The 26538-nt window shown below is 45.8% G+C and overlaps 2 protein-coding genes across 3 annotated transcripts in view; one reads left to right on the top strand and one right to left on the bottom strand.

The window, feature by feature from the left end:
• Window positions 1-26538, bottom strand: part of Xrcc6 (X-ray repair cross complementing 6) — a 50829-nt gene that overhangs the window by 23991 nt on the left and 300 nt on the right. The gene's annotated exons all lie outside the window — the stretch shown is intronic.
• Desi1 (desumoylating isopeptidase 1) lies at window positions 171-26515 on the top strand. Of its 2 annotated transcripts, none has more exons than XM_027922468.2 (6): window positions 171-489; window positions 13125-13146; window positions 13958-14027; window positions 16823-16932; window positions 17555-17677; window positions 26326-26515. In XM_027922468.2, exons 1-6 carry the CDS (start codon window positions 402-404, stop codon window positions 26402-26404), a joined length of 492 nt encoding a protein of 163 aa, XP_027778269.1. In that variant the 5' UTR covers window positions 171-401; the 3' UTR covers window positions 26405-26515. The 2 variants fall into 2 exon arrangements, with proteins under 2 accessions (XP_027778269.1, XP_027777651.1); XM_027921850.2 differs by lacking the exon at window positions 26326-26515 and adding an exon at window positions 19863-22303.

Here is a 26538-nt window from a genome sequence, read left to right on the forward strand (position 1 = left end):
ACAGCACGCCCTTCTTCCCGTCATGTTGACACGCCCACTTCCACAACCCCGCTTCCACGAGGGTCTCTACCTAAAGCCAATGCTGAGCGGAAGCCCCGCCCCTTTAAGCCCCGCCCCCGGCGCCCGTCAAGACGGTACGCACATGCGCGAAAGTGCGTGTCCCGCCCCCGCCCCCTCTTCGGTACGGATCCTCCCAGTCCCCCCTCTGTCACCTCACAGTAGTCTTTGCCAGTAGCGGGTGTGGGGGCGCGAGCAGCGCAGGGCGGCCTCTCCCCCGCCCCTCAGGCCGGGCCCGGGCTCGGTCCCCCGGCTCCCTCCTCTCCCCACCCCCGTCGGGTACGGGAAGGTCCAAGCCGCTGCCGGGTGCCCGAGGGCCATCGTGGCCGCCGCCACGGGTCCCAATGGAGCCGCCGAATCTCTATCCGGTGAAGCTCTACGTGTACGACCTGTCCAAGGGCTTGGCCCGGCGGCTCAGCCCCATCATGCTGGGTGAGGGGGCTGGGGTCAGGTGGGAAGGAAGGCAGGAGCCAGGCAAGAGGACGCCGGCCGGCCATGGTGGGGGAGAGGTGGGCATTATTCAGGGGGAGACGCAGGACCCAGAGGTTGGAAGGAAAGGCGGGGTGGAGAGGGATGGGTCTCGGGTTTGGGCTCGCAGAGCCCCATTTTCCCATCTTCGCGTATGATCCAGGGAGAAGGGATGGGAGTCATGCCCTACCCATTCCTGGGGGCTTGGAAAGAAACGCAGCCCACCAGGGGCCCTTCGATTAGGGGTGAGGTAAGCCAGCTAGATCCTGGCAGGTTCCTCTCCTGGAAGCCCTGTACACTCTTCTTTCCTTGGCGCGGTGTAGGGAAGGTGAGGATGCCTCCCGCGTGGTGCCCCTCGTGGTGAAAGGGACACTGCGGAGGAGATTCTCGGGTCGCCCTCGGAGAGCCTTCCCTCCGTGTCAAAAGTAAACTCCCTCTGCATCTCTGAGGTAGATGAGAAGGAAGAACAAGAGCTGCACAGAAGGGCCCAACCATCTCCCCCAAGGTAGAGGTCAAGTCAGGTTAACAAGAGCCCGAACTTCAGAATTCACAAAGTTCGGCCTGGCAATGCAGTCTTCTCTCAGCATTTTCAAAGTTAATTGCTTTTGTACTGGGGAGGAATTGGATGCTGTTGTATGAGTAAGGATTAGTAAGGAAAGTATTGCAATTGTGCCCCGTTAAACTACGTTAATGCTGGGAGAAAAAGTCAGCGCTTGTTTCCGTGTAGATCAAACCTCATTTCTATCCAAATACCAAAATGTCTTGTGTCACATAGAAATTGTCAGGTTTGTAATTTCAGGTAATAATGGGCAGGAAAGGAATTCAGGAATTGAAAATTTAACAGTTTGGGCAACATCCATTTAAATGGCTTGTGTTTCCTGGCTTCTAAGGAGACATTGGAGAAAGATTTGATTTATCTCTGGGAGGCAAGGGGGCAGAGGTCAGGAAAGTATGACTACTTGCATCTTTTCAATGTCCTTGAGTTTTTAATGTGTCATAGTGAGTTGAACTTAATCCCTCAACTCTAGGCTAGTGAGTGGTTTCTATATTTGGCTTCACATCAGAATCATCTACAGTGCTTGTAAAAAATATAGTTACCAGTCTGGGATGTAGCTCAGTGGCAGAACACTTAGCATGTACAAGGCCCTGGGTTCAATCCCAACACTACAAAATAAAACAAAACCCTTTCATTTTCTTTTTTTTTTAATTTTTTTTTTTTTAGTTGTTGATAGACTTTTATTTATTTTACATGATGCTGAGAATCGAACCAGTGCTTCACACATGCCAGGCAAGTGTGCTACCTCTGAGCCACAGCCCCAGCCCCCAAACCCCTTCATTTTCAACATACGTTGTTAAATGAGATAAGAAAATAATTAAGATTAAAACAGTTCTTTAAATGTGCATGTGTGTGTTTAAAGCAAAGGATATACATGTGCTTGCTTAGGAAAATACTTATCTGGAAGTATACAGGAGAAGTTGGTAATAGTGGCAGCTTATGGAAAGAGGAACTTGATGAAAGAGGGTGGGGGGAACCACAAGTGCTTTTTCTTACTGTTTGAATCCTGTACTATGTATACATATTATCTATTTAAATTAAGGAAAGTTTTAAATATATGGATTCTAGAGCCATACTTCAAGTACTAAATCAGAATTTCCTGGAGTTTTGGAACATAAATATGTATTTTTATATAATTTTTATTATTTGTACTGGGGAGGGATTGGATGCTGTTATATATGTATTTATATTACATATAATTTTTAGGTAGCCAACCCATTCATTATTGGACTGAAGTTGTTGAAACGAGTAAGGTAGGGCTAGGAGTATAGCTCAGTAGTAGAGTGCTTGAGGCCCTAAATTCAATCCCCAGCACTGAAAAAAATAATAAGGCAAATTCGAAAGTAAAACTAACAAAGGCACAGTTTGAGGAAGGTGCTAGATTATATAAATCAAGTTCTAACTAAACTTTTTGGAATGAAGCCATTTGTTTAGTTTGCTCATAGTGAGGCAACACTTAGATACTGCCTAGATCTGTAAATAAAAAGTCTCTCCCTTTACACTATATGTTTTTGATCTGTTACTTTTTAGTTTAAAGGGACCTTAGGGATCATTGTTTCATTCATTCAACAGATATTTGAATGTCTACTATGTCCTGTGTGTTAATTGAAGATGTTAGAATGAACAATGATGTTGTTCACTGCGGTAGAGATAGTTTGTGTGAGAGACATTAAAAATAAGCACATATACAAGCATAAAATAAATAAAAATTGTGATATGTGCTGTGCAGGAAGCTAACTGGGTAATGAGATTGAAGATAACCAGAGGTATTTTAAATAAGGATATGAGGTAGGATGAGGAAGAAGTAGCCTCTGGAGGCCAATCAGAGAGTCACAGTAGTGCAGGTAGAAGAGGAAGCAACCTGCCAAGGCCTGGAGGCAGGAGAAAGTCCAGAGTCCTCCTGGTACTGGAACTGAAAGCAGGCCTTTGTAGAGTACACTGGGTGAAGGCGAAAGGGCCATAAGTGAAGGTGAAGTAATAAACCCTTTTAAATAGATGTGAAATCCTAGGAAGACTTAGCCAACCAGGGCAACTTTACTACTTTGGCACATCCTGTTACAATAATGTTTCTGAGGATATCACCTAACTCACATCACATCTAACTCTTCTTTCTCTTTGCTCTTTTTTCATGTTTCTTTTAAACCTTTTGGAAAAAATAACAGCAAAACTAATAGCTATACTTTCTAAAGTTGAAAATTTACACAGTGATCGTTGCTTTGCTGGTTTATCCCATTAAGATACCACTAACCTTATATATAACCTGGATATATCCCAGTTTTGTTAGCTTCCATATATCGATTCCCCATTCCTAAATATATTGAAACTTTAAAAAATCAATTTATTTCCTGATTTTTGTAAGAATTATAGAAGTATATTAATAGCCATGAGAATTTACAGTGGGCTGGACCCTTTGTTTCTGAGTACTTTGCATGCATTAGAATCTTTACCATATCTTTGTGAGAGAGTTCCTGCTCTTACCTTCATTTTTCAATTTAGAAGCCTCAGACAAAGGGAGTTAAGAAATTTGCTCCAAGTCACACAGCTGGTATGTGGCAGAGCTAGGTTTTGAACACAGGCAGTCTGAGTTCCAAAACTCATGTCACTTTGCTCTACCGTCTCTCTACTGTGTAATGTGTTCCCATATGATTGGTATAAAGTGGGTACCTTGTTAAAGTATCTAAAGACAGCCAAATGTTAAATTTCAAAGAGGAAAAGAAATCTAGGTTCAATGTGTATGTGCCATTTGTAATCTTCTAAAGTTATGATTGAGCTTCCTAACCTACCTTTTTGCAAATTAAATTCATGTGACCTTAACAGCAGAGCCCTGTCATGCTTCTGTTGAGAGCCACAAGACTGCGGCATGCTTCAGTTAAGTTAGTTCCCCATTATGTGAGATCTCCTCCACTCTATTACAGTTCATGATCAGACTAGATAACACTCAGTGAGATTCCCTGAAATCATGTGGACTCCAGAGATTTACCCTGTCCTGTTTTTAGTCTCCTGGAGTTGCCTCCCAGGAAGGTATTCCTGTTCCACTGTTCCTCACTGTCCATGAAAATGATCTCACAATTATCCTTAGCTTTCTTATTGAGCAGATAGCCTGATTGCAACTTTTCCCCCATATCACCATTTGCCTGATATAATTAGCTATTTTAATTGTACTTCAGTTCTTCCTCTTAATAATTTTAGCTGCTCTTTAAATTTTTATGACCTCTTTTTGTGCTGAAGTACATAGAGAGAAATGCAGAGGTTTGTTTTTTAATTGTGCTAAGAGGTACTTTGTTATATTCTGATCTGAAGTCTTGTGCACCATACATCACATTTATTTTACGTTACAAGCTCATCTCAAAACTATTCCCAGGTTTAAAGACCTGGGGCCATAGAATGAATATATATATATATATGTCTGTCTTGGCAGAAAGTAATCTAATAAATATTTTAGATTTTATTCTATGCTCACTTCCTTGCTTAACTCTGCAGTATGAATAGTAATAGGAACTCTGTCCTTTGGGAGTTAATTTTTCTAAAAATAATGTATGTGCACATACAATTAGATAATAGTATAAAGTAGATTATGATTGATGCCAAAATGAGTGGTGCAGCTGTTTCAGATGTTTCAGCAAAGAGTCTCAAGCCCCTGAAGGGCAGGGAGTCTATCTCACAGAGATTGGAGCAGGTGCCCAGTGAGGCTTCATTGTTGTTTTATGGGTGTGCACACGCACTAGGTGTACACTCTACCACTGAGCTCCATCCCCAGCCCAAGTAAATATTTATTAAGGGAATGATTAAGGTTTGAAAATTAAGTAGATACTTGGGAAGCTAAAGCAGAAGGATAACAAGTTTGAGGCCAGACTTGGCAATTTAGCAAGACCCTGTCTCAAAAAAGGGCTGGAGATGTGGCTCAGTGGTACAGCTCTCCTGGGTTCAATCCCCAGTGCTGAAAAAAAAAAAAAAAAAGAAAAGAAAAATTAAGTAGAATGTATTGAAATCTGAGGGAGGTTTTTTAATGGTTTAATGCCATCTATTGTGCTTTGTTTTAGATTTTTATTGTTCATTGTGTGAACTGTTTGATAGCCACTGAATGAATGAATTTAGTAATCCTGCAATTTCTTTATGGCAAAATGGAAACAAATGTGGCTTACAGGACCCTGCTTGTTCCTGCTCCTGCTTATTTTCTGTAGCCTTATCTGTTACCACCTCCTGCTTAACACTCAACACTAGCCTTCCTCAGCTGGGCTCTGCAAGGGAATTGAGCACTGGAAGAAACTGACTTGAGTGAGTGTTTCGTCAATTCTCCCATAAGTACCTTGGAGCACCAGGGCTTCACCCTTGCAGAACCATATCAGAGAAGGGCTGCCACATACCTAACTAGACAGACGGCCTCAGGGTCTCATTTTCACCTCTGGACTTTTCCTAGGCTATTCTCCTTACCAGGGGTACTTCATCTCCCTATTTCTTGTTTGACTGACTTCTGCTTATCCTTGAGGTCTTAGCTACAGTGTTGCTTCCTCCAGGAACCTTTCCCTGACCCTCCAGATCTTGCTCATGTGTCTCTGATAACATCCTGTATATTCCTTTAGAAGCATTCATCATGCTGTTTTATAATTGCTTGTTTTCTGACCTCCTCCCACTGGACAGGAAGTTCTATGGGCACAAAAGCCCTCAGTTGTATCCCTACAGTCTGGCACAGTGCTTGGCATTCAGTGAACTTTACCTGGGCAAATGGTGCGAATGCTGCAGGCCTACCCCAAAACATCGCTGCAAGGCAGGCAGTAATTGAGGGGACCCTCTCAGTACTGAGGAAAAGAACTCACAAGTTATTTTTATCCTAGGAAAGAATCCTGTATTGACAAAGAATGTTGGGCTGGGGATGTGGCTCAAGCGGTAGCGCGCTCGCCTGGCATACGTGCGGCCCGGGTTTGATCCTCAGCACCACATACAAACAAAGATATTGTGTCCGCCAAATACTAAAAAATAAATATTAAAATTCTCTGTCTCTCCCTCTCTCTCACTCTCTCTTTAAAAAAAAAAAGAATGTCAATACTAGTGTATTAAGTAGTTTTAAACTTACTTTTTTTTAGTGTGTGTGTGTGTATATATATATATATATACACACACACACACACACATATATATGTATTTTATTTTTTAGTTGTCAGTGGACCTTTATTTATTTATTTATATGTGGTGCTGAGGATCGAACTCAGTGCCTCACACATTCCAGACATGCGCGCTACCGCTGAGCCACAGCCTCAGCCCCTAACTTACCTTTTCGAAGATTAAAATAGTCATTAGTTTTTATGTTTGTTTGGTATTGGGGATTGAACCCAGGGATGTTTTACCACTGAGCTACATTCCCAGTTCTTTCTATTTTTTATTTTGAGACAGGGTCTTGATAATTTATGAAGGCTGGGCTTGAACTTGCAATCCTCCTGTCTCAGCCTCCTTGATATCTGGAATTATAGGCATGTGAAATGTTCCTGGAGGAAGCAACACTGTAGCTAAGTCCTTAAGGATAAGCAGAAGTCAGTCAAACAAGAAATAGGGAGATGAAGTACCCCTGGTAAGGAGAACAGCTTAGGAAAAGTCCAGAGGTGAAAATGTGATTTCTTTTCTTTTCTTTTTTTTTTTTTTCCTTGTACCAGAGATTGAACCCAGGGGTGCTTAACCACTGATCCACATCCCCAGCCCCTTTTCATATTTTATTTAGAGACAGGTCCTCCCTGAGTTGCTTAGGGCCTTGCTAATTTGCTGGCTTTCACAATCCTCCTGCCTCAGCCTCCCAAGCTGCTGAGATTATAGTCATGTGCCACCACTTCTGGCTCATGTTGATTTCTTGATGATTTTCTAGATTCCTTTCTCTGCCCAAAGGAGGGGCAAAGCCTTCTGCTAATGGTCATTTTATTTATATATATATATATATATATAATATTGGCTGCAGAGGGCTACAATGACAATGAAAAGTTATTATGAGATGCCCCTGCCCTGGGAGACGCATCACTGTTACCTATACTTTGCACTTCTTAGTAGGCATTTTTTTTTTCTTTGAGATTCAACCAAGAGATTTTATTGGGGGGCTGCCTGAAAGAAAGGAGAGGCAGAGAGAGAAGAGGAGGGCAGAAAGAGAGAGAGAAAGAGAGCAGAGAGAGAAAGAAGAAGAAGAGAAGTAGGCATTTCTTTAACACCAGCACCAGGTGCTGGCCCAAAACCAGCACTTATATCTATATGCACAAGGTACATCCATCTCAGTCAGTGAGGTGGGTGAGTGTTTCTCTCCTTGGCTTTTTTTAAAATTTAATATTTTTTTTATTTGTAGATGGACACAATACCTTTTTTTAAATTATTATTTATTTATTTTTATGTGGTGCTAAGGATCAATCCCAGTTCCTCCCACATGCTAAGCAAGTGCTCTACCTCTGCGCCACAACTCCAGCCCCTCTCCTTGGCTTTGATGCAGCCATTTTTATAATAAGTAGGAGGCTGACTAATGCAGACTTCATTCTACATTCTCTTATTCATGATGAAAAACAGGGCTGATGTCCATGTCTTCCACTGGTTTTCTGTATTCATACTTAATAGACTTCAAAATGAGTGCATTGTATGTGCCAGTAGGCCTGGAGATGCAGCCATCTGACCACCTACTCTGCAAGTGGGAAATCATCTGCTTCTATACTGTGCCAATATCCATAGAACCTAGTTCAGGTCCCAAATGGCCTTGGGCTCTACTTCAGTCTGAAAATACCAACCCCTCTTCACCTACTCTAGTCTGGCCAAAAAATTTTAAAAGTCAGTTCAGTCCCACTTTCCAATGCCTGTCATCCTGTCAAAGCCATGGCACTCATTCTTTTCCTCCCAAAAGTAGGCTGACTGAGCCTTCTTCCTATGCTCCTCCAAAAGTTCATCCTCACATGTGGCTTTGTCTCATTTTCATACTGGACAAACCATGCATCTTTTCTCACCTCTTTGTAAAATGATGTTAATAAATCTTAGCCCTACCTACCACTTAAAATGTTGTGAGAATAAGGATAATCATGAAGGTCTTGAGATGAATTAATAAAAGAAAGAATGCATAAATGAGAGAATTTTTTTCTGTAGCTCCTATCACAATTCTATGATGAGGATTTTTTGTTTTTGTGTTTGCAGGGGGGATAGAGGGGGGGGGTTTGTTTTGTTTTGTTTTTTTACTTTGAGATGAGGTCTTGCCATTTTGTCCAGGATGGCCTCAAACTCCAGGGCTCTAGGGATCATCTCCTGCCTCAGCCTTCCAAGTAGCTGGAACTACAGCTCACTTCACCATGTCTGACAGAGTGGATGAGGAAAAGTGAACCTTGATGCAGCCAAATAACAAGAAAGTATAATGTCTAGCTTATAGGCAAATTTAGTGATGGATACAGAGAATATAAAGGAGAGTAAAGTAAGGACTTGTTTTTCAGGTATAAAATACCTGACAGGATGATCTCTAAGGCCCCTCTTCAAATTATTGTAGCAAGATCTATCTGAGCTGATGCATCTGTCATTGAGTGTGGTTACCTGAGGGGCAGTAGCTGACCCAACTGGAGCACAGTATGCCAGGGTTGCAGTCATTTGAATAACTAGCCAGGGCAGCCAAGATTAGGGATAAGAACTGTGGCCTCAGTGGCACTGTGTAGCAGCTAACAGCGCTGACTAAACTGAATAGAATAGGTCATCTCAGCAGATGTCCATGTAGCATCTTTAGTCCAGGTACTTTAGGTGATGGAGGTACAGTGATGTGTAAGGAACTGTCCTTGTCTTTGAGGCAGTTGTAGTCCAACTGGAGAGAAGGACACAAATAGGAGAACAGCTATAAAACTTTTGAATTATAGCCAGCCATGGTCATGCACATCTGTAATCCCAGCAACTCAAGAAGCTGAAGCAGGAGGGATCATAAATTCAAGGCCAGCCTGAGCAACTTAGACCATAAGCAACTTAATGAGACCCTGTCTCAAAATAAAAAAAATAGAAAGGGTTGGCAATGTGGCTCAGTGATAAAGCCCCCCTGAATTCAGTCCCCAGTACCAAAAACAAAAGCAAAAACAAGACTGTGTTTGTGGAGAATGCCAGCAGGTCTCAGCACTGAAGGCCTGAAACATTTCAAAACTTCTCATGGGTGCTGGTCCAAAGTCCCCTGGCTGCCCTGTGCCCTCAGGCTTTGCCTCATTCTTACTTTGCCATTCCTCATCTCTTTTAACCCTAGAAATGTTATGAAGCAGACATTATTGTTATGCCTGTCCAGGGCTGAGGATGTAGCTCAATGCAGGGTGCTTGCCGGGCATGTGTGAAGCTTTGGGACTTCCCAGTGTATCCCTGGCACTGCAAAAAACTAAATAGCACTGTGGGATAGAACTTCCTGCAGTGATGGAAATGTTCTAGACCTGCACTATAACCACATGTGGCTCTTGAGTTCTTAAAACATGGTTAGTGCAACAGAGGTGCTCAGTTTGTGCTTTTATTTAATTTTAATGTTAATAGTGACGTGTGGTCGGTCAGTGGTTACTATTAGCTTGAGCTTAGAGTCCCCAGCTTCTTCAGGACCTCGTGTGATCCAGCCTCCACTACCTGTCTTATCTCTGCTTTTCCTCTCTTCACACCCTAGTCTAGCCCCCTCTGGCTTCCTTTCAGTCCTTCAGATATACCTGGTCTGTCCAGTCCCTGAATGGCTTCTCCCCTTACCCACTTGAAATCTTGGCTCAAATGTCATCTTTGCAAAGAGGCCCACCCTGACCATCCCTCAACTCCCTGTCTCCTCTCCCTCTTCTTGTCTTTTTTCCTATACACTCACTATTGCTAACATGATATGACATTGTTAGTAGTATTATTGACCCTCCCTCCCCTCACCTGTTAAGTGTCATGAAAGAGTTTTTTATCTCCTTATTTGCTGATGTATTCCCAGTGCAATTAATAGTGCCTGAAACATAGTACTCACTCAATAAAGATTGGCTCACTCATAGGAATCACACCTGGCCTGCCTACCCAGACCTATGTTCTCAATCACTGCATGTTTTTTCCTCTTGGTGAGTGCAGTATTTTCTCACAGTGTATGAGAGAAGCTTCATTTGAAAGAAACACAAGAGAAAAACAAGTGTCCCTCATCTGCCCAGTACCACTGAATCATACATGTCTTAGAAGGAAATAAACAAACCACAACTTAGACAACAGCTGTTTTATAAATTGCAGACCAGAAGACTGTATCAGCTCTGTTTAAAATGTAGTGTTAGTCCTCCCACTTTACTTATAGTACTATAACAGGAAGAGGAGACTTCAAGAATCGGGAAAAGAGTGCTTCCAACCTCACGGCTAGTAGAGTCCAGCGGAGCCCAGCAATGGAGAGATGGATACTACCCTCCTCGGCATCCAGTCTGGTTCTGATCAACTTCTGGAATTTCAGCTCGGTTTGGATAAGGGCAGAGTCTGCCCTATAAAAACCCCACCTCAGAAACCCACGCCAGGATCCCTCCATCCATTTGTGGTCTTGTGGGCCAGTGCAGCAGATTTCTTAGTGAAAAGGAAGCTGCCTCTGGGATTGGAAGACCAATAGAAAGAAGAACTCTGACATATTTCATTTTTCTTTGTTATTCCATTTAGTCTGCCAAGACTTTAACAGCCAAGAATGAAATGTTTATACATAAAGTAGAGCATTTCATAGTAATTCCCTGGATGCTGAAATCGTTAGAGCTTGCCCACCCATCCTGAAGAACTCATTTTTTTCCTAAGAGTGAAAGGAGTAGGATTTACTCAAGTGTGAAGAATAGAAACACAGGGCTGGGGTTGTGGCTCAGGGGTAAAGCAGTTGCCTGGCATGTGTGATTCTCAGCACTGCATATAAATAAACAAGTTAAATAAAGGTTCATTGACAACTAAAAAAAAAAATTTAAAAAAAAGGAATAGAAACAAACAAAAGACTAGAAATAGAATTATTGTAGGGGCAAGAGGGGACCCAATATGGGTGGCCCAGGAGAACTCATTTTATCTATTGGAAGTCTTTTTGTTTGTTTGTTTGTTCTAATTAGTTATGCACGATAGCTCTTTTGGAAGTCTTACTTTCCCAAGGTCATTAGACCTATGATATCCTCTATCAGTTTTCTACGTACCACCTACTGATACTTCACATACATTATTATCGGTCACAACTCTATATTGGAGAAGCCGAGGCTTAGGAAGGTGGCCCAAAGTCCACCATCCTTAACATGTAGAAAAGCCAGTGTCTGAACCTATTGGGTTTTCTTAGCCACCTCTGAGGACAGAGTGTGAGCCACCATCAGCAGGTCCTCATGGAGAGGCTGTGGCACCTCCTTTCTCATACAGAGAAGAAATTAGGTTAAAGTCGTATTATTTAAAAATTTCCTAGGGACTGTGGGTGTGGTTCAGTGGTAGAGCATTGGCTTAGCATGCGCAAGGCCCTGGGTTCCATCCCCAGCATTAGTCATTCAATCAAAATAATACCTTAAAGAGCTAGATATTTATTTGAAATCTCATAATTTACCTAAGAAAGGGAACAACAATGTAAAACACCAAGAAAGAAACCCAAGCATGGGGCTTTCCTTTCACACAGTGCTTTAATCCTCTAGAGAGCCACAGGGCACACAGCAAAGGTGGCACTTAGCAATCAGTAAGTGACTGCATGAGCTGGTAGCCCCAGGTAAGTGGGTGAGTTTTGCTCATGTCCCCATGTCCTTCGCACCTTCCCCTCCCTCCTGTCACTGTGGTGCACTGACCTCCCGACTCTAGCCTGCTCTCTCCCTTCTTCCCTCCCGTTCATCTTCTCGGCTGCAGCTACAGTTAATCTTTTAAAAGTGTGGGTGCGGTCACAGCGCTCCCCTGCCAACAGCACCTCCATCCAGGCCACCCTGCCTTGCCGCAGCCCTGCTGGCCACTCTTCCTCTTGTCACCATCACTGCGTCCTGCCCTCCAGGGCCTCAGTCTTTACAGCTATACCTTTGCTTGTACTCTTCTCTCTGGCAGAAACGTCCAGCCCTGCCCCTGTTCGCTCATGGGTTGAACTGAAGCTCACAAAGGTAGTTTATCTTTATCTTTATTACACATAGCTCCTAATTTTACCACTATTATAGAGCTTATCAACATTGTGTCTTAGTTAATGATTTACATGTCTCCTTCCACTTGACTTTGAGCTCCTTAAAGGCAGGACAGTAATCTGTGTTTGCATTTCCACACCTAACTTACTGGCATACAGAGGTATAGAATAAATGTGCATTGGGCTGGGAGTGTGGCTCAGTGGTAGAGCACGTGCTTAGCATATATGAGGCCCTGAGTTCAATCCCCAGTACCAAAAGAATAAATGCACATTGACTATTAAGATGCATATATTTGCCAAATTTGGTTCCATTATTTTCTGAAGGATTTTACCTCAGTGAAGAAATACTATCAGCTTTTATTGTTTTACTCTAGTCTTATTGTAGCAGAGACAGAAATTAAAAAGGCAAAGTTGAGCTGGGTACCCAGCAACTCAGGAGGCTGAGGCAGGAGTTTGAGGCCAGACTGGGTAACTTGGTAAGACCCTGTCTCAAAATTTAAAAATTAAGAGGGCTGGGATGTAGCTCTGTGTTAAGTCCCCAGTACTGGAAGAAAAGGAGAAAAAGGCAAAGCTGACTTAATCCCAAAGGCAAAAGAAGAACAGGCATAAAACTGGGATACACTTAAGTGTACCAGCAGAATTTTTTTTTCTCTTGGTACTGGGGATCAAACCCAGGGCCTCATCCATGCTAGGCAAGGCTCTATATCACTGAGCTACACTCCCAGGCCCCCAGCCCTTATACCATTGGGGTGGGTGGGTTGGTTGGTTTTAATCTTGCTTTCTGGTAAAGGATTCTGGTTACTTTTCAACTTACTAAACAGTGCACCCTATCATGACCTGAGGACGGCAATGGAGGAGAGCTGAATTCCTAGAAATTTCTCCCAGGAGACTTCTAATAGGTTCCTCTGGGTTTGAGTGCCCTTCTAAATTTACTCAGACTGAGGAGCCATTTAATCCAATCCCAAGTGGCTAAATCTCTCCTTTTCTCCACAGGGAAACAACTGGAAGGCATCTGGTGAGTCGGGTGGGGCCGCTCAGTGGACTGCTTTAGGAAACTGCTCAGCACTCTCAGCTTCAGGCCCCGCCTGTGGCTTCCAGCTTGAAACCCAGCCCTCTGCCTCCTATACCTCCTAAAGCAGCCGTTCTCCATCAGGGTTTTTTGCCCCTCCACCCCCACCACTGGATGTTTGGCTGTGTCCCGAGACATTTTTGTCGCAGCTAGGGGGAGGATGCTACCAGCAGCTAGTAGGTAGAGGCCTCAATGCCTCTCAGCATCCTATAATGCACAGGACAGCCCCTACAACCAGGTTTATCCACCCCTAAATGTCAGTAGTGCTGAGGTGGAGAAACCCTGACCTGTAGCCCCAGCAGCTCTCCACACCCACAAGTGCAACCAACTGTGGATTGAAAATATTGAATCTGTATTGAACACTTGCAGGCTTTTTTCTTATTCCCTAAGCGATAGAGTATAACAACTATTTTCATAGAATTCACATTGTATTGGATATTATAAGTAATCTTGAAATGACTTAAATTATACTTGAGGGTGTGCATAGATTCTATGCAAAAATTATACTGTTTTATATAACAGACTTGAGCATGTGTGGATTTTGGTATCTGGAGGGAGGGGGTGTTCTGGAACCAGTGCTCATGGACACGGAGGGGCAATCATATTTATCTTACTTATACCATTATTTGGTTAGTTTCATAAGACTAGTCACCACAGTCACATCCTTGGGCAGAAATTGTTCTCATAGCAGTATGGTGCTTGCTTTTTCTTGGATAAGTTTCCCTTTTCTGGCTCACTGTGTCTCTCTGTGTGGCAGGCACACCTCCATAGTTGTGCACAAGGATGAGTTCTTCTTTGGCAGTGGCGGTATCTCCAGCTGTCCCCCGGTGAGTGTCTTCCCCCACACCCTGACCTGCAGTCTTGGGTTCCTGTGAGGACCAAGAATTTTGCTTTTACTATGTACTTGGCCTCTGGCCTAGTGTATAGAGGCCTGTGGTGTAGCCTCATAAAGACCTTAAGACTCGTTCAGGGCCTGGGGATGTAGCTCAGTGGTAGAGCACTTGCCTAGCATCCAAGAACCCTGGGTTTGCTCTCTAGCACCACCACCAAAAAAAAAAGGCGAGGGTGGTTGGGAATTATTCAAGAAAACCTTGCCCTTCTCTTTGCTCCCATCTCACCTGTAGGTCCTTCCTTCTGGAGCTGCTTCTGTGTCTCCACAGGGAACTATGTAAGCTCCTCATGAGCTGAGATTGGATTTTACCCTTATATCCCATCACAACATAGAACCTGGCTCACAGTAGGAATCCCATCCATGTTGAGCTGAACAGAGAGGTAAAGTGACTTGCTCAAAGTTACACAGCCAGTAAGCAACAGCAGTCCTAGAGCTCAGGTCTCTCTTATTCATACCCCAAGCCCTTTTCCAGAACATTATTTTAAGAGATACCTGAAGGTGATCACAGGAGGTGCTCAAGCAAAGGCAGCACCCATCATTCTGAGTCTCATAAGTGGAAAGCCATTTTTTTTTTAATCCCAATTTGTTATATAAGACGGTAGAATACATTTCTTTTTTTTTTTTTTAAGAGAGAGAGAGAGAGAATTTTTTAATACTTATTTTTTAGTTTTCGGTGGACACAACATATTTATTTTATTTTTATGTGGTGCTGAGGATCGAACCCAGCGCCCCGCGCATGCCAGGCGAGCGTGCTACCGCTTGAGCCACATCCCCAGCCCAGTAGAATGCATTTCAATTCATATTACACATATAGAGCACAGTTTTTCATATCTCTGGTTGTACAAGGGAAACGCTTCTTGATCTCATCTCTCCTCATTTCTCCAGAGCTTTCACCGTAGTCCAGGCCAGCCTCATGTCTAACGTGTATTGTGGCAAGAGCCTCCTGAGCTCCTTGTGTCCGCTCGTTCTTCCTCACTGTCCTCCACATGGGAGGCAAAGTGATGTTCTCAGAGTGAGCATCGAATCCTGATATTCCCTTGCATTAACCAGAATTCTCCCACTTGCTCTTGGAATAAAACTCAGAAGGCTCAGCATGGCTCCAAGGCCCCCTGTGCTCTAGCTTGTCTCCCTCTCAGCCAGCCTCTTTTTGGGTTGCACTCTCCCCACCTCTGCCCACTTCTCATTCCTGAGGCACCCATTGGACTTTTAAACCGGTACTCCAACCTTTACCTGCATATTACTCTTCATCCTTCAAATCTGAGCTCAGTGTCCCTTTTTCAGGCAAGTCTTGCCTGACCCCTCAGAAGGGGAAGGTCCGTCATATATTCTAATGGCATTTTGTACTTTCCAAGCACAACCATTATTGCAGTTTATAATTATACACTGGTTTATGTTTTTATCTGCCTTCCTGCTGGACCATAAGTCCCGTGAGGGCAAGAATCTCATATTCCCAGTGCCTATCTTAAGGCACAGTACATAGAAAATTCTTCACATGTGTGAATCATAGGAGGTCATGGTGACCCCTTAGTCTCTTACCACTCTGAGAAATTATCCTCTGACTACCTGTCCTGTTCACTGTGCCTTCTCCTAGAGCAATGTCCACTATATAGAAGGTTCTCGGTGGCTATAAATCATGACCTTTTCAGCAGCTCTGTTCTGGGGTGTTCTCCCTTCCCAGATCTGTCCTCATCCATTTCCTGTTACTTCCCCTTTGACTGGCATCAGTCTGTCAGCATCCTGTGGCACTGACTGAGGGTTTTCTGTAGGTGTCTCAGGCCAGCAGCTCTCCTGTCCTATGACCATCTGAATATTAGCCTCATAGTTCAAAACTGAACTAAGTTGTGGAAATACTTGCTAACCTGCCAGATTTCTCACAGTCCTTCACATTTTCACACTGTTACAAAGAGCATCCAGTATGTCACAGGAGAAACTGGCTGTATTTTGCTGAAACCAAGGCATGGAAAGCTGGCCTTTTAGGTGTGAGCCATTTCTTGTATTCTGTTCTGTCCTCGTGATCAGGCATGTTGAGGACAAAATGAGACTACAAATACTGGGTTTCTCTCTCTTTATCAACTGGATGAGTGGATTGCATAAAGTCGGACCTCAAAGAGGACCAGCTTCCCAGTCCCAACAGCAGCAGGAAGCCCGACGTCTTAGCTGTGCTGCTAGCATGTGACAGTTCAAGGTCCAATAGGAAGCTCTAAGCCACTGTAATCTTGATACAAACAGGAAATAACCCTCTTCATCTACCCAGAGGGCTCTGAAAGTCAAATAAGAAGTTGGAGCACAGTGCTTGTGATTTTCTGCAAGGGACCCCATTTAAAAAATTCAAGCAGGGCATGGTGGTGCATGCCTATAATTCCAGTGACTTGGGAGGCTGAGGCAGAAAGTTTGAGGCCATCATGGGCTAATAAGGACTAAAAATATAAGTTAGTAGTAGAGCATCTCTGGGTTCAGTGCCCAGTACTAAAAAAAGGTAAAAATTTAAAAATGACCAGGGATGTAGCTCAGTGGTGGCGAGGCAAGTGTATGCCCCTGGATTCAATCCCAGAACCCAGGGAGCAAAAACAAAACCGAGGACTAGACGGGGGACAGCATGGAGGGCTATAGCTCAGTGGCAGAACACTTGCCCAGCATGTGCAAGACCCTGGGCTTGTTCTCCAACACTATAAAACAAAAAACAAAACAAAGATTGTGACTTAATGGCTTTTTTTGAATTGGCTCTTTTAGGGAGGGACATTGCTTGGGCCCCCAGATTCTGTGGTTGATGTGGGGAGCACAGAAGTTACAGAAGAAATCTTTCTGGAGTACCTGTCCTCCCTGGGGGAGTCTCTGTTCCGGTGAGTGAAGGTGGGGTGGGAGTGGTGTCTATCTCCCTGACTAAATAGTCAGCCCCTGGGGGGCAGCCACTGTGTCTGTCCTGGAGCACTCAACACAAAGCCTGGTCCAGTTACTAAATGAATATGAAGAGAAGGCATAAAAAGAGCCCAAGGTTGTTGGCGACAGATACTCTACCCCAGCATACTTTCTGCTGAAACTTTTAGAGGAAAGATGGGCTGTTCGTTCCTGCTGATGAAAAATCAGTAAATGCTGTTCTCAGCCTCTACTGGCCAAGTGCTTTGTCCTGAACATCAAAAGCAGGGTTTGTAGCTGGATTGGGATGAAATGCAAACGTAAGCAGATTTTCTCTTAAGAAGCTTTAGTCAGTTTAATAAGAGTTGAATGCTACTGCTCTGCTTGTGTGAATGCAGACTCCAAAACTGCAGGAGCCACATTTTTTAGTTCATCCTTCTAACTTGGTTGTCAAGGTCCAGTGGGGCAGAAGGCACTATCCTTGGCATGAAGGACCCTTGCAGTCCTCACCCTCAGCTGTGCTCACCTTTCCACTTCCTGGTTTGAGTAGCTTCACATCGATGCTTCCTGGCTTTCTCATCCATTTCCAAATCTTTCTTACAATGCCAGAGGTGAAGCCTATAACCTCTTTGAACACAACTGTAACACCTTCAGCAACGAAGTGGCACAGTTCCTGACTGGGCGGAAAATCCCTTCTTACATCACTGACCTGCCCTCTGAAGTTCTCTCCACGTAAGTTGAGCTCTGTCTCTGCCCTGCCTTGGCCAACCTTGAAAATCCCCACTCAGTGCCCCTCCCCTGCCCACATCTGCCTTCCCTACTGGCAGCAGAATCCTTCCAACCAGGCAGACCTGTCCTGACAGCAGGTTCTACCACCAAAGGCCACCATTCTCCCCACCTGCTAATGCACACCTGTATCATGTTCACCCTGCTTGAAGTTAGACCATGGACCTGATACAACTGCACAATTTAGAAACCCACTTCAATATTTGGACAAAATCCTGGCACCTATCTTTCCCATCATGCACAAAGTGTGCCCTCCCCTGCAGTGCCAACTTAAGTGCAGTGTTGGGTAGATGTGGAGAGAGGTCTGAGGAAGAGCAAGGTGGCTTATTTCACAACTGTTGTTGCTTTCTTCCATTGCCCCCTGACCACTTTGACTCCCTCAAAACCAGGTTCTGGGCTGGGGGTTCAGGAAGTACAGCACTTGCCTTGAAAGCACAAGGACCTGGGTTCAATCTCCAGCACTGCAAAAACAAAAAGACCTAGTTCTGCTTGCCCATGAACAGTCCTCAGTAGTTTTTTTGTCCTATTCAGTACTGGGGATTGACCTCAGAGTTGCTTTACCACCGAACCACATCCCCAGCTCTTTTCATTTTTTATTTTGAGATAGGGTCTCACTGAGTTGCCCAAGCTGGCCTCAAATTTGCATCCTTTCTGCCTGAGCCTCCTGGGTTGCTGGGATTGTAGGTGTGTGCCACCACACCCAGCTTCACTAGTTGTTTTCTTCAAGGACACTTTTTAGCTCCTCTGCCTTGATGTTGTCCCAGCCCTGGAAGGCTTGTGGGCCACCATCCATGGAGTGTCATCCCCTAAAAGGGCATACACCTCCAAAGCCATCCCACCTTCTCCCTCCCTTTGCTGTTTACTGGTTCAGGCAGCCCCTGCCTGCTCCCGGACCATGTTTATTTATAGACTCAGTTTCTCCTGAAGTAGGGTCCTGCCCAACAGGATGTTTAGCCGGCAGGTTTAGCCAGCTCCACAAGGTGAGCTGTTTTTCACACCTGGGTAGAAACCTCTCACGAAACACTTGCCTAGGAAACAAGACTACTGAAGAGCCCCAGCCTCCCAGCCTTGGCCCTGACCTCCTGTTCCTTGGTGGGTATGTGCAATCCCACAGCCTTGCTGATGGATCTAGGTTATGGGGCCCTGAGCAAACTTGCATAGCTGGAATGTTCTTGCTGTTATTATTTGATGGGTGGAGTTCCTGGACTTTCTGAATTAGGGTTGATGTTTCTAGGTTTCATCTGTTTACACTTTGGAGTACTTATTCCCTTGAACTTGGGGATGATTTTCAAAACGGCAGCACCACTGGAGAAAAAGCCTGTGCTTGAGGTGTGTTGTGGACCACCTTATTTAAGGGTATAATTACCATGAAAAGCCTCCAAACTCCAGTATTTGCAGTGACTTTTCCAGCTAAGTTACTAGGAGAGAAAGCTTAGTGTCCTTTAGAAAATGACATCAATATCTTCTGGCAACTTGGCCACTTTTTTTCTGAATATTCCCTGGAAGACTTCAGTTCCTAGAAGAATCTAGTTGTGTGCCATTCTCACTCCTGACTTTATCTTATTCAGATCTTTTTTGTTTGTTTATTTCTTTTTAGTTATTCATAACTCTTTATATTTTTTTCTTTTGCCTCAGTTTCCCTGGTTCAACCTAATTTTTACTTTCTTCTTCACAAAAATTAAAGACACACATACATCAAGTACAGAAAAGCTGTAGTTCCCTGTGGATAGGCAGCCTGTTCAAACCATAGCTCACCAGACCTTAGAGCCATGGATAGCAAAACTGTAGTACCCACTAAGGAGGGGCCCCCACTAGTGACAGTACAGAGCAGGCTCCTTGAGAGATGCCCTTTGTATTAGTCACCTTTCCATGACTGTAACAAATACCTGAGATAAGCAGCTTATATTAAGCAAAAGTTTATTTGGGCCCAGTTTCAGTCCAGAGTTGCTTTGCCCAATTGCCGTTGGGCTTGCAGTGAGGCACCATGGCAGGAAGCAGAGAGAGGAGGAGGAGAACATGGGCCCCTCTGTATCCAAACCATAGCCCTGCTCTTGCCAGCACCCACTTCCACTGTCTGTCTGTGGGCAGACCACACCCAGAGCCCACCCAGCTCTTGTCTGTTTCCCCGCAGGCCCTTCGGACAGGCACTCCGACCACTCCTGGACTCCATCCAGATCCAGCCTCCTGGAGGGAACGCTGTGGGCAGACCCAATGGCCAGAGCTAACAGGACTGCACGGGACCACCCGCCTCTCCAGGGCTTTTCCTTTTTAAACAAAACAAACCCTACCAGATTTCTATTTTATAATTTTACATCAGAGCTAACAACCAGGGGACGGCTTTTTAAAATCCCAGGGAAGGAGATCGTCAGGCTGCATGTAGGACAATGCTGCTAAGAAACAGAACAAAATGCCACCCCTTCTAATAGTATTATACTAATTTATTAAGGCTGTCTTGTCTGTGAGTTCACTTTTGACGCTGTTTCCTAAGCGTCCTCCACACTGGAGAAACGGAGGGGATTTGTTTAAGCAGAAAGCAAGAGGCACAGTTTGGAGGAGCCCCAACCTAGAACCTCCTTCCAGAGAATACCCACACTCCACCCAGGTTGCCACACCTGTGGGACCCAGGTGAGTTTTACAACATCGTGACCAGAAGCAGTTACTCTCTAGTGGTTCATGTACCAAAGGATTTGGTACACTTGGGACCAGTTGCAGGGTGACTAACCCAGCCTAAGTGAACTCTTTAGCTGCAGCTCCCCGACCTTCCCTCCCCTGTCCCAGCACATGGGGCCAGGGCTGGAGCAGCTAGAGCCTCAGGATCACAGGAGAGTGACAGCAAGAAAACAGGATAAAGCCATTCCCCCTTCCACCTGGACTGATCGCAATTTTCTGCCATCAGTTTTGGAAAACCTGCCTTGCTGTCCACCACAGGGCTCTCTCCCTCAGCATAGCTGACCGACGGTCATAGCTGAAGGTCCGGGCTTGTGCAACAGAGACCCAAGCCTTCTGTCTGCAAACAATGATGAAGGTAATTTGCAGTCACTTAGAACCACCCACCCAGACCGATATGCAGTATTCAGCTGGGGACCAAGGGGATATGATTCCCTGCTCTAGGAAGATACCCCTGATGTACAAAGAATAATGATGCAGAATCACGGTGGCAAGAAAATTTAGAATTGTTTCCAATAGGAACTTTTACATTATCCTAAATATGTTTTGAAGGCACATGTCATTTCCATTGTCATTCTGGCTTTAAGGAGGCCTGGTTGGAGTGTGAAGAGGGCATTTTCCTAAAGACTTGCTGCTAGAAATTCATGGGCAGGGAACAGTCTGGAATCCTGGATCTGGAGAGGCTCTCAGACTTCCTTTCTTTACACAAACCAGTGAGTGAGGAGAAAGGACTCGGCTGCCAGGTGCCTAAGTCGTGGCTCTCCCCCTTGGGTCCCTGCCACTTCTAAACTTGAGTTCAATTGCTCCCTCCAGGGCAGGCGCCTTTCCTCCCTGAAAAGCTGCTGCTCACCCCTGGCCCCATCCCCACCGTCTCTGCCATTAGCCATAGCAGTTGGCATCATCAGGGTCTCAGCTAGAGGAAAAGATGTCATTCTGCCTTAGTATTTGCTGTGATCTGACCAGGGCCATGTCCAGCTGGGATACCAAGTGACATTTGGAACTTTAAGATTAGAGGCCAAATGAATGAGCAGTTTCATTCTTCTCAAAACCCACTGAACTGCTGGTAGATGTAGATAAATTGCAGTGGAAACCAACAGGGATTCTTTAATATTGATTCACTTGTGGAATTGGCCCAGGAAGAATGGGTGTCCGAAACTGGGTTTCTTCTGGGCAGGTGGCAGGTTGGTCTCGGCCATCACCCTGCCTCCCACCAGTTTGCTCTTCAGCTTGCCTGGCCCAGAACTCCCTCTTCCCAGTTCCTGCTCCAGAGCTGTCTTCTCTATCTGGAGGGCAGTGGGCTGTTTTCTGCCATGTCCAGGCTCAACTGGTTTTGCTCCTTGCAGCAGGTCACCCTCAGACCCAGAACTATTCTGAGTTCTTCTGAGTGGCTCCCCTGAGGGAATTTGAGTCATTTGATTCCTCAAAAAGCCCCCCCTTCATGCCCAGCAGCCATTCGTGCCAATGCGGGGAGATGGAGGGGTGAGCAGTCTCCCAGAGCTCTGCAGGAGGCAGACTCCCATCCCCCTCTGCAAGCCCCACCGTCACTCTCTGTGGTAACCCAGGCCCAGGCTAGGACCCTAGCACCATCCTCCCCTCTCTCTGTCTATCCCAGAACCTCAGGGGTATACTTGTGACCAGCTAACTCCATGTGGGCATGTACAGGCAAACAGAACGGGAGATGAGTCATGTCTTTGTGTTACACAATGGACACCTCTGTAGACGTCCATTGGTTTTAAAGGGACAGAGAAGGAAGAGGGATGAGACCATTCTCCTCTCCCAGAAATAAAGCTTGTACCTTCGAGATTCCTTTATGCCCTTGAAGTCAACTAAAAATTGTGTCTAGTATGGAGGTGTCTGCTGGTTGACATTGGTGTTTTTTCTAATGCAATAAACATTTCTGCCTGCTGCTTTGTGTGGTGCTTGGGTCCCATCTGGGTGTGTGTCCAGCCTGAAGCAACCCTAGGCTTTTCTGTTTTTCTCTGAACTTAACCTTGCTGAGCCTGGAGCTGCTGCCTTTGCTTGGTGTAAACCTTGAGGATGAGCAGTGATAGCAAGGCAAGGCTTTCACTCTTGATTGATGGAAGATGGGGAATTGGGTGTGGTGTTACACACCTATAATCCCAATGATCAGGAGGCTGAGGCAGGAGGATTGCAAGTTTGAGGGCAGTCTCAGCAACTTAGCAAGACCCTGAGTTAAAATTTAATTTTAAAAAAAAGACTTGGGAAAAAAATATTTAGCCAAACATTAAAAAATATGTCAAGATGAAAAAAAATAAAAGACTGGTGATATCGCTTAGTGGTAAAGCATCCTTAGGTTCAATCTCCAGTACCCCCCCCCACACACACACACACCAATAAAAAAGATGGCTAAAAGGCTCAGGGAATTCTTGCCCCAGGTCACCTTGCAGCTAGTGGTGGAGTGGTTTCAAATTCTAAGGTCTTCCCCAGAAAAAAACTTGGCCATCAGAAGGGTGTATGGCCTCACTTACCAAGAATTGTTCACTTCTTTCATCTTGGCTAACGGCTGGGTCTCTGGTTCCTGGGGTCTCTCCCCACCTTGCTGCTGTGATCTCACTGAACAAGTGGTGGGGCTGATGTTGGCTCTCAGTGAACCCAGGTGACCCACTTCATGTGAGCCATTTCCATGGGCCTTAACTGTGCTGGGTGCTTTCACACATGACAGGCTTTGAGGTGTCCCATTTGACAGGACAGAGAACCAAAGTTGTCCAGTTGGCTGGTGGCTGAGCCTGCCCTTTCATCCAGACCATGTTTTCTCACCACCTGCTGCTGCGGCGTCCCCACTGACGTCCCCACTGAGGCACTGTTTTCCTAGTGTGCTAGTTTAGGAATGACACAAGATTCTGGCTCCTTCCAGAGGGTGCGGAGTGCAGTTGGTTTTACTGACATACCCGCTTCCTGAGGACAACCTGTTCAGAGGAAGGAGTCCCTGAGACTCTTACCCAGGTCACGCACTGGAAGATAAGTCCCAGCTTCGACACTGGGGGGGCCTGTCCAGTTCAGTGGCCCTGTAAGATGGAAATGGCACCCACCTCACCTTATAAACTCCTGCAGTTGTGCTTCCATCTACCTCTGGAGGGAAGGGCAGAAAACAGGTGTTTTCCCCAGACTTCGCAACTCACAGCCAGTCAGTCTGAGGTGGTTCATTCAACCCCACAGCCATTTCCCTGGGAGCAATATGTGCGGCCACTGCACTGTGGTGATGGGTACTGTTGGCAAGGCCCTGCCTAGGCAGGTGAGGCTGGGAGACGAGAGTGACAAATTAGGGGATCCCAAATGGTGATGGTGCCAGAGAAGTAATAAAGCCAGGTGGCAGCATTGTGTGGAAGGAGGGATAGGTTAGGTTGGGGAGGCTTCTCTGAGGACATAATATTTAATCTGTTACCAGAATGATGAAGACCACAGGTCTTGGGGGTTGGATTCCTAGCAGAGGGAATAGCTAGTGAGAACGCTGGAGGGTCCAAGAGAACAGAGTAGGTGGGCAGAGAGCAGCAGGAGGTGCAGGGCAGGGGCTTGGGGGTGAACAAGCAGGAGAGTGGGTGGTTCCCATGTGCTGTTCATGGTGGGAGGGGCGCATACGGTGAGAGGCAGCAGCAGGAAGCCTGGGAGGAGAGCAGTGGGGTTGGGGCAGCAGGTGCACAATGCACCGAGGTGTGCCTGGTGCTGTGGAGAAGCCCTGGACAAGACTTTGGAGCTTAGACAGCAGCCCGTGAACCACCGCCCTGCCCCTGCCGTATGGCCTCCCCTAGGCTACCCCGGCTTTGAACTTGGAATGTGCCTTGATTTCTGTGATTAGACTGTAAGGGTGTTTCAGAGCTGGGGGTGTAGCTTAGTTGATGGAGTGCTTGTCTATCGTGTATAAGGCCCTGAGTTTGATCCCCAGCACTGAAGGAAAAAAAAAAAAAAAAAAGAATGTATTTAGAAAATCGAACAATAAAAGTACAAAGATGAAAAAAAAAATCACCTGAAATTACATCATTCTGAGAAACTACCAACCTTGCAGATGTTTCGGGACATCTGAAGGTGCACACTCTGACCATGCTCTCTGGTATCTCACTTTGTTGTTACATGCAGTGAGGAGGCACAGGTGGGGGTGGTGCTGGGGTAGAGGGAATTCTAAGAGGAGAACCTTCCAGCAAAGTTCCCCAGTGCCTGAGGGAACTGTCAGGTGGCAGTGGTGGGGGCAGGGACCTGCTTGGGAGTGAGATGGTAGTTTAGGGGAATACCTGCCCAGGCTGGTTGGGAACCAGACTGAGACTCACTGTCCTCATGCCCAGATAGTGACATAAAGCCCCTTTAAAATTAAAAGTTCCAAAGTGTTTTCAGCTCTTGAACTTCCTCTGCTGAGAATGAATGGCCACGTATGTTGCCAGGGAAGCTTAAATGGGACGTGTTCTTAGGCTTAGCGCAGCCTTGCTGAATCTGCATTTGTATCTCTCCTGATTTTTGTTTCTATAAATTCTAAAATCTTCTGTAACACCCGGGATTGGTCTGTTTCTCCCCAGTTCAATCCCGGGGTACTGGGATTGAACCCAGGAGCACTTTACCACTGAGTAACATCCCCCGTTCTATTTTTTTGAGACAGGGTCTCAGTAAGTTGCTTAGGGCCTCACTGAATTGCTGAGGCTGGCTTTGAACTTTTAATCCTCCTAAGCCAGTGGGATTACCTGCCTGCGCCACCACGCCTGGCTCCCAGTTCTCTATTTTTATTTTATGACAGGGTCTCACTAAGTTGCCAAAGCTAGCCTCGAACTTGCAATCCTCCTGCCTCAGCCTCTGCTCCTCCCGAAAGTTAAACTGCGGAAAATCGTTTTTCCTTTTTACATCCTTATTTCTTATGCGAGTCCACGGCAGGTTTCCTGGTTTGGCTGCCGATAACAAGAGGGCAGGCAAAGAGCCCAGCAAGGGTCTGACACACAACTGAACGTGATTCCTTGACCAAGGCGCTGGAGGCTTTGGAAAGATGGAAAGCGGCTGGAACTGATCTGGTGTGCAGGATCAGCTGGAGAGAGCCGCGCACGGTCACGCGGCCATAAGGGAGGTGAACACCAGGGGGCGCTGTCGACCAGCATACCCGGCCCGGCCCACCGCCCAACTCCGGGCATGCGGAGTTCCGCACATACTTGGGTCACTGCTTGGTCTAGTAAGAGTCCAGGGGGTGACAGCCAAACGCCTTGCCCTCACATTATCAAGGCCCTTCTCATGATCCAACCCCACGCCCTGCCTCAATTGCCAGTCCTTTGTCACGCACGTGGTTTCACAACCTCCATGGCTCAGTCCACATTTGCTCCACCTGGATCCCTTTGTCAGCGCTTTGGGACCAGCGGTGTCCTCTTCCCACAAGAGCTGTCCGCCTGATCCCCGATTTGCCTCCCGCACACTCCCACCAACCCAGCATTGAACAGACATCGGGTGGAGGGGGTAGGTCATCAAAAAAGAAACTGGTCCTCAATTCCAGCCCACCTGGATTGAGACTTTGAGACCTTGATCAAGCCCTTCCCCTCCCTGGGCTTTTTTCTTGATCTGTAGGAAACGTGTATCAGATGGTCCCAAAGATCCCTCCTAGTGTGACTCCTCTCCCCACCCCTGGCTTGAACAATCAGGAAAGAACTTGACCAAGTTCTTCCAGTAGTTGGGGCTGGGCTCTCATCCACAGAAACCACTGATCTGTCCCCACTGGCTAAGAGCCTCATGGGACCTGAGCCAACCCAGCAACAGCTTCCACTCTCTCCAACAAACACCATCTCTGAGCATGCGCCCTTTGCCCTTCAAGTGTTCAGATTCAATTATCTATTGTGAAAACAATGTAAACCCTGTAGGTATTTTGAAAAGGAAAACAAACTGTGACATCCCTTTGCAGTGCCTCTTTATAAACACCTCCTTCCCTACTCCCCTCATCTTCCTGGCAGCATTGCTGGCTCCATCCCTAGAAGAGGAATGGCTGAGAGTGGAAGGCACCTGCTTAAGGCCAGCTGCGGGGAAGAGTAGCCCACCAAACTGACACGGAGATTGCCCACCTCCAAACCCAACAACACAGAAGAGGCTGCCCACCCCTCAAAAGATCACGTCCCAGGTAGAGAAATAAAAAAGTCAACAGCCCCTATATTCTTTCAGTGTGTTGA

Source organism: Marmota flaviventris, chromosome 3 (assembly GCF_047511675.1).
Source record: "Marmota flaviventris isolate mMarFla1 chromosome 3, mMarFla1.hap1, whole genome shotgun sequence".
Taxonomy (NCBI): domain Eukaryota; kingdom Metazoa; phylum Chordata; class Mammalia; order Rodentia; family Sciuridae; genus Marmota; species Marmota flaviventris.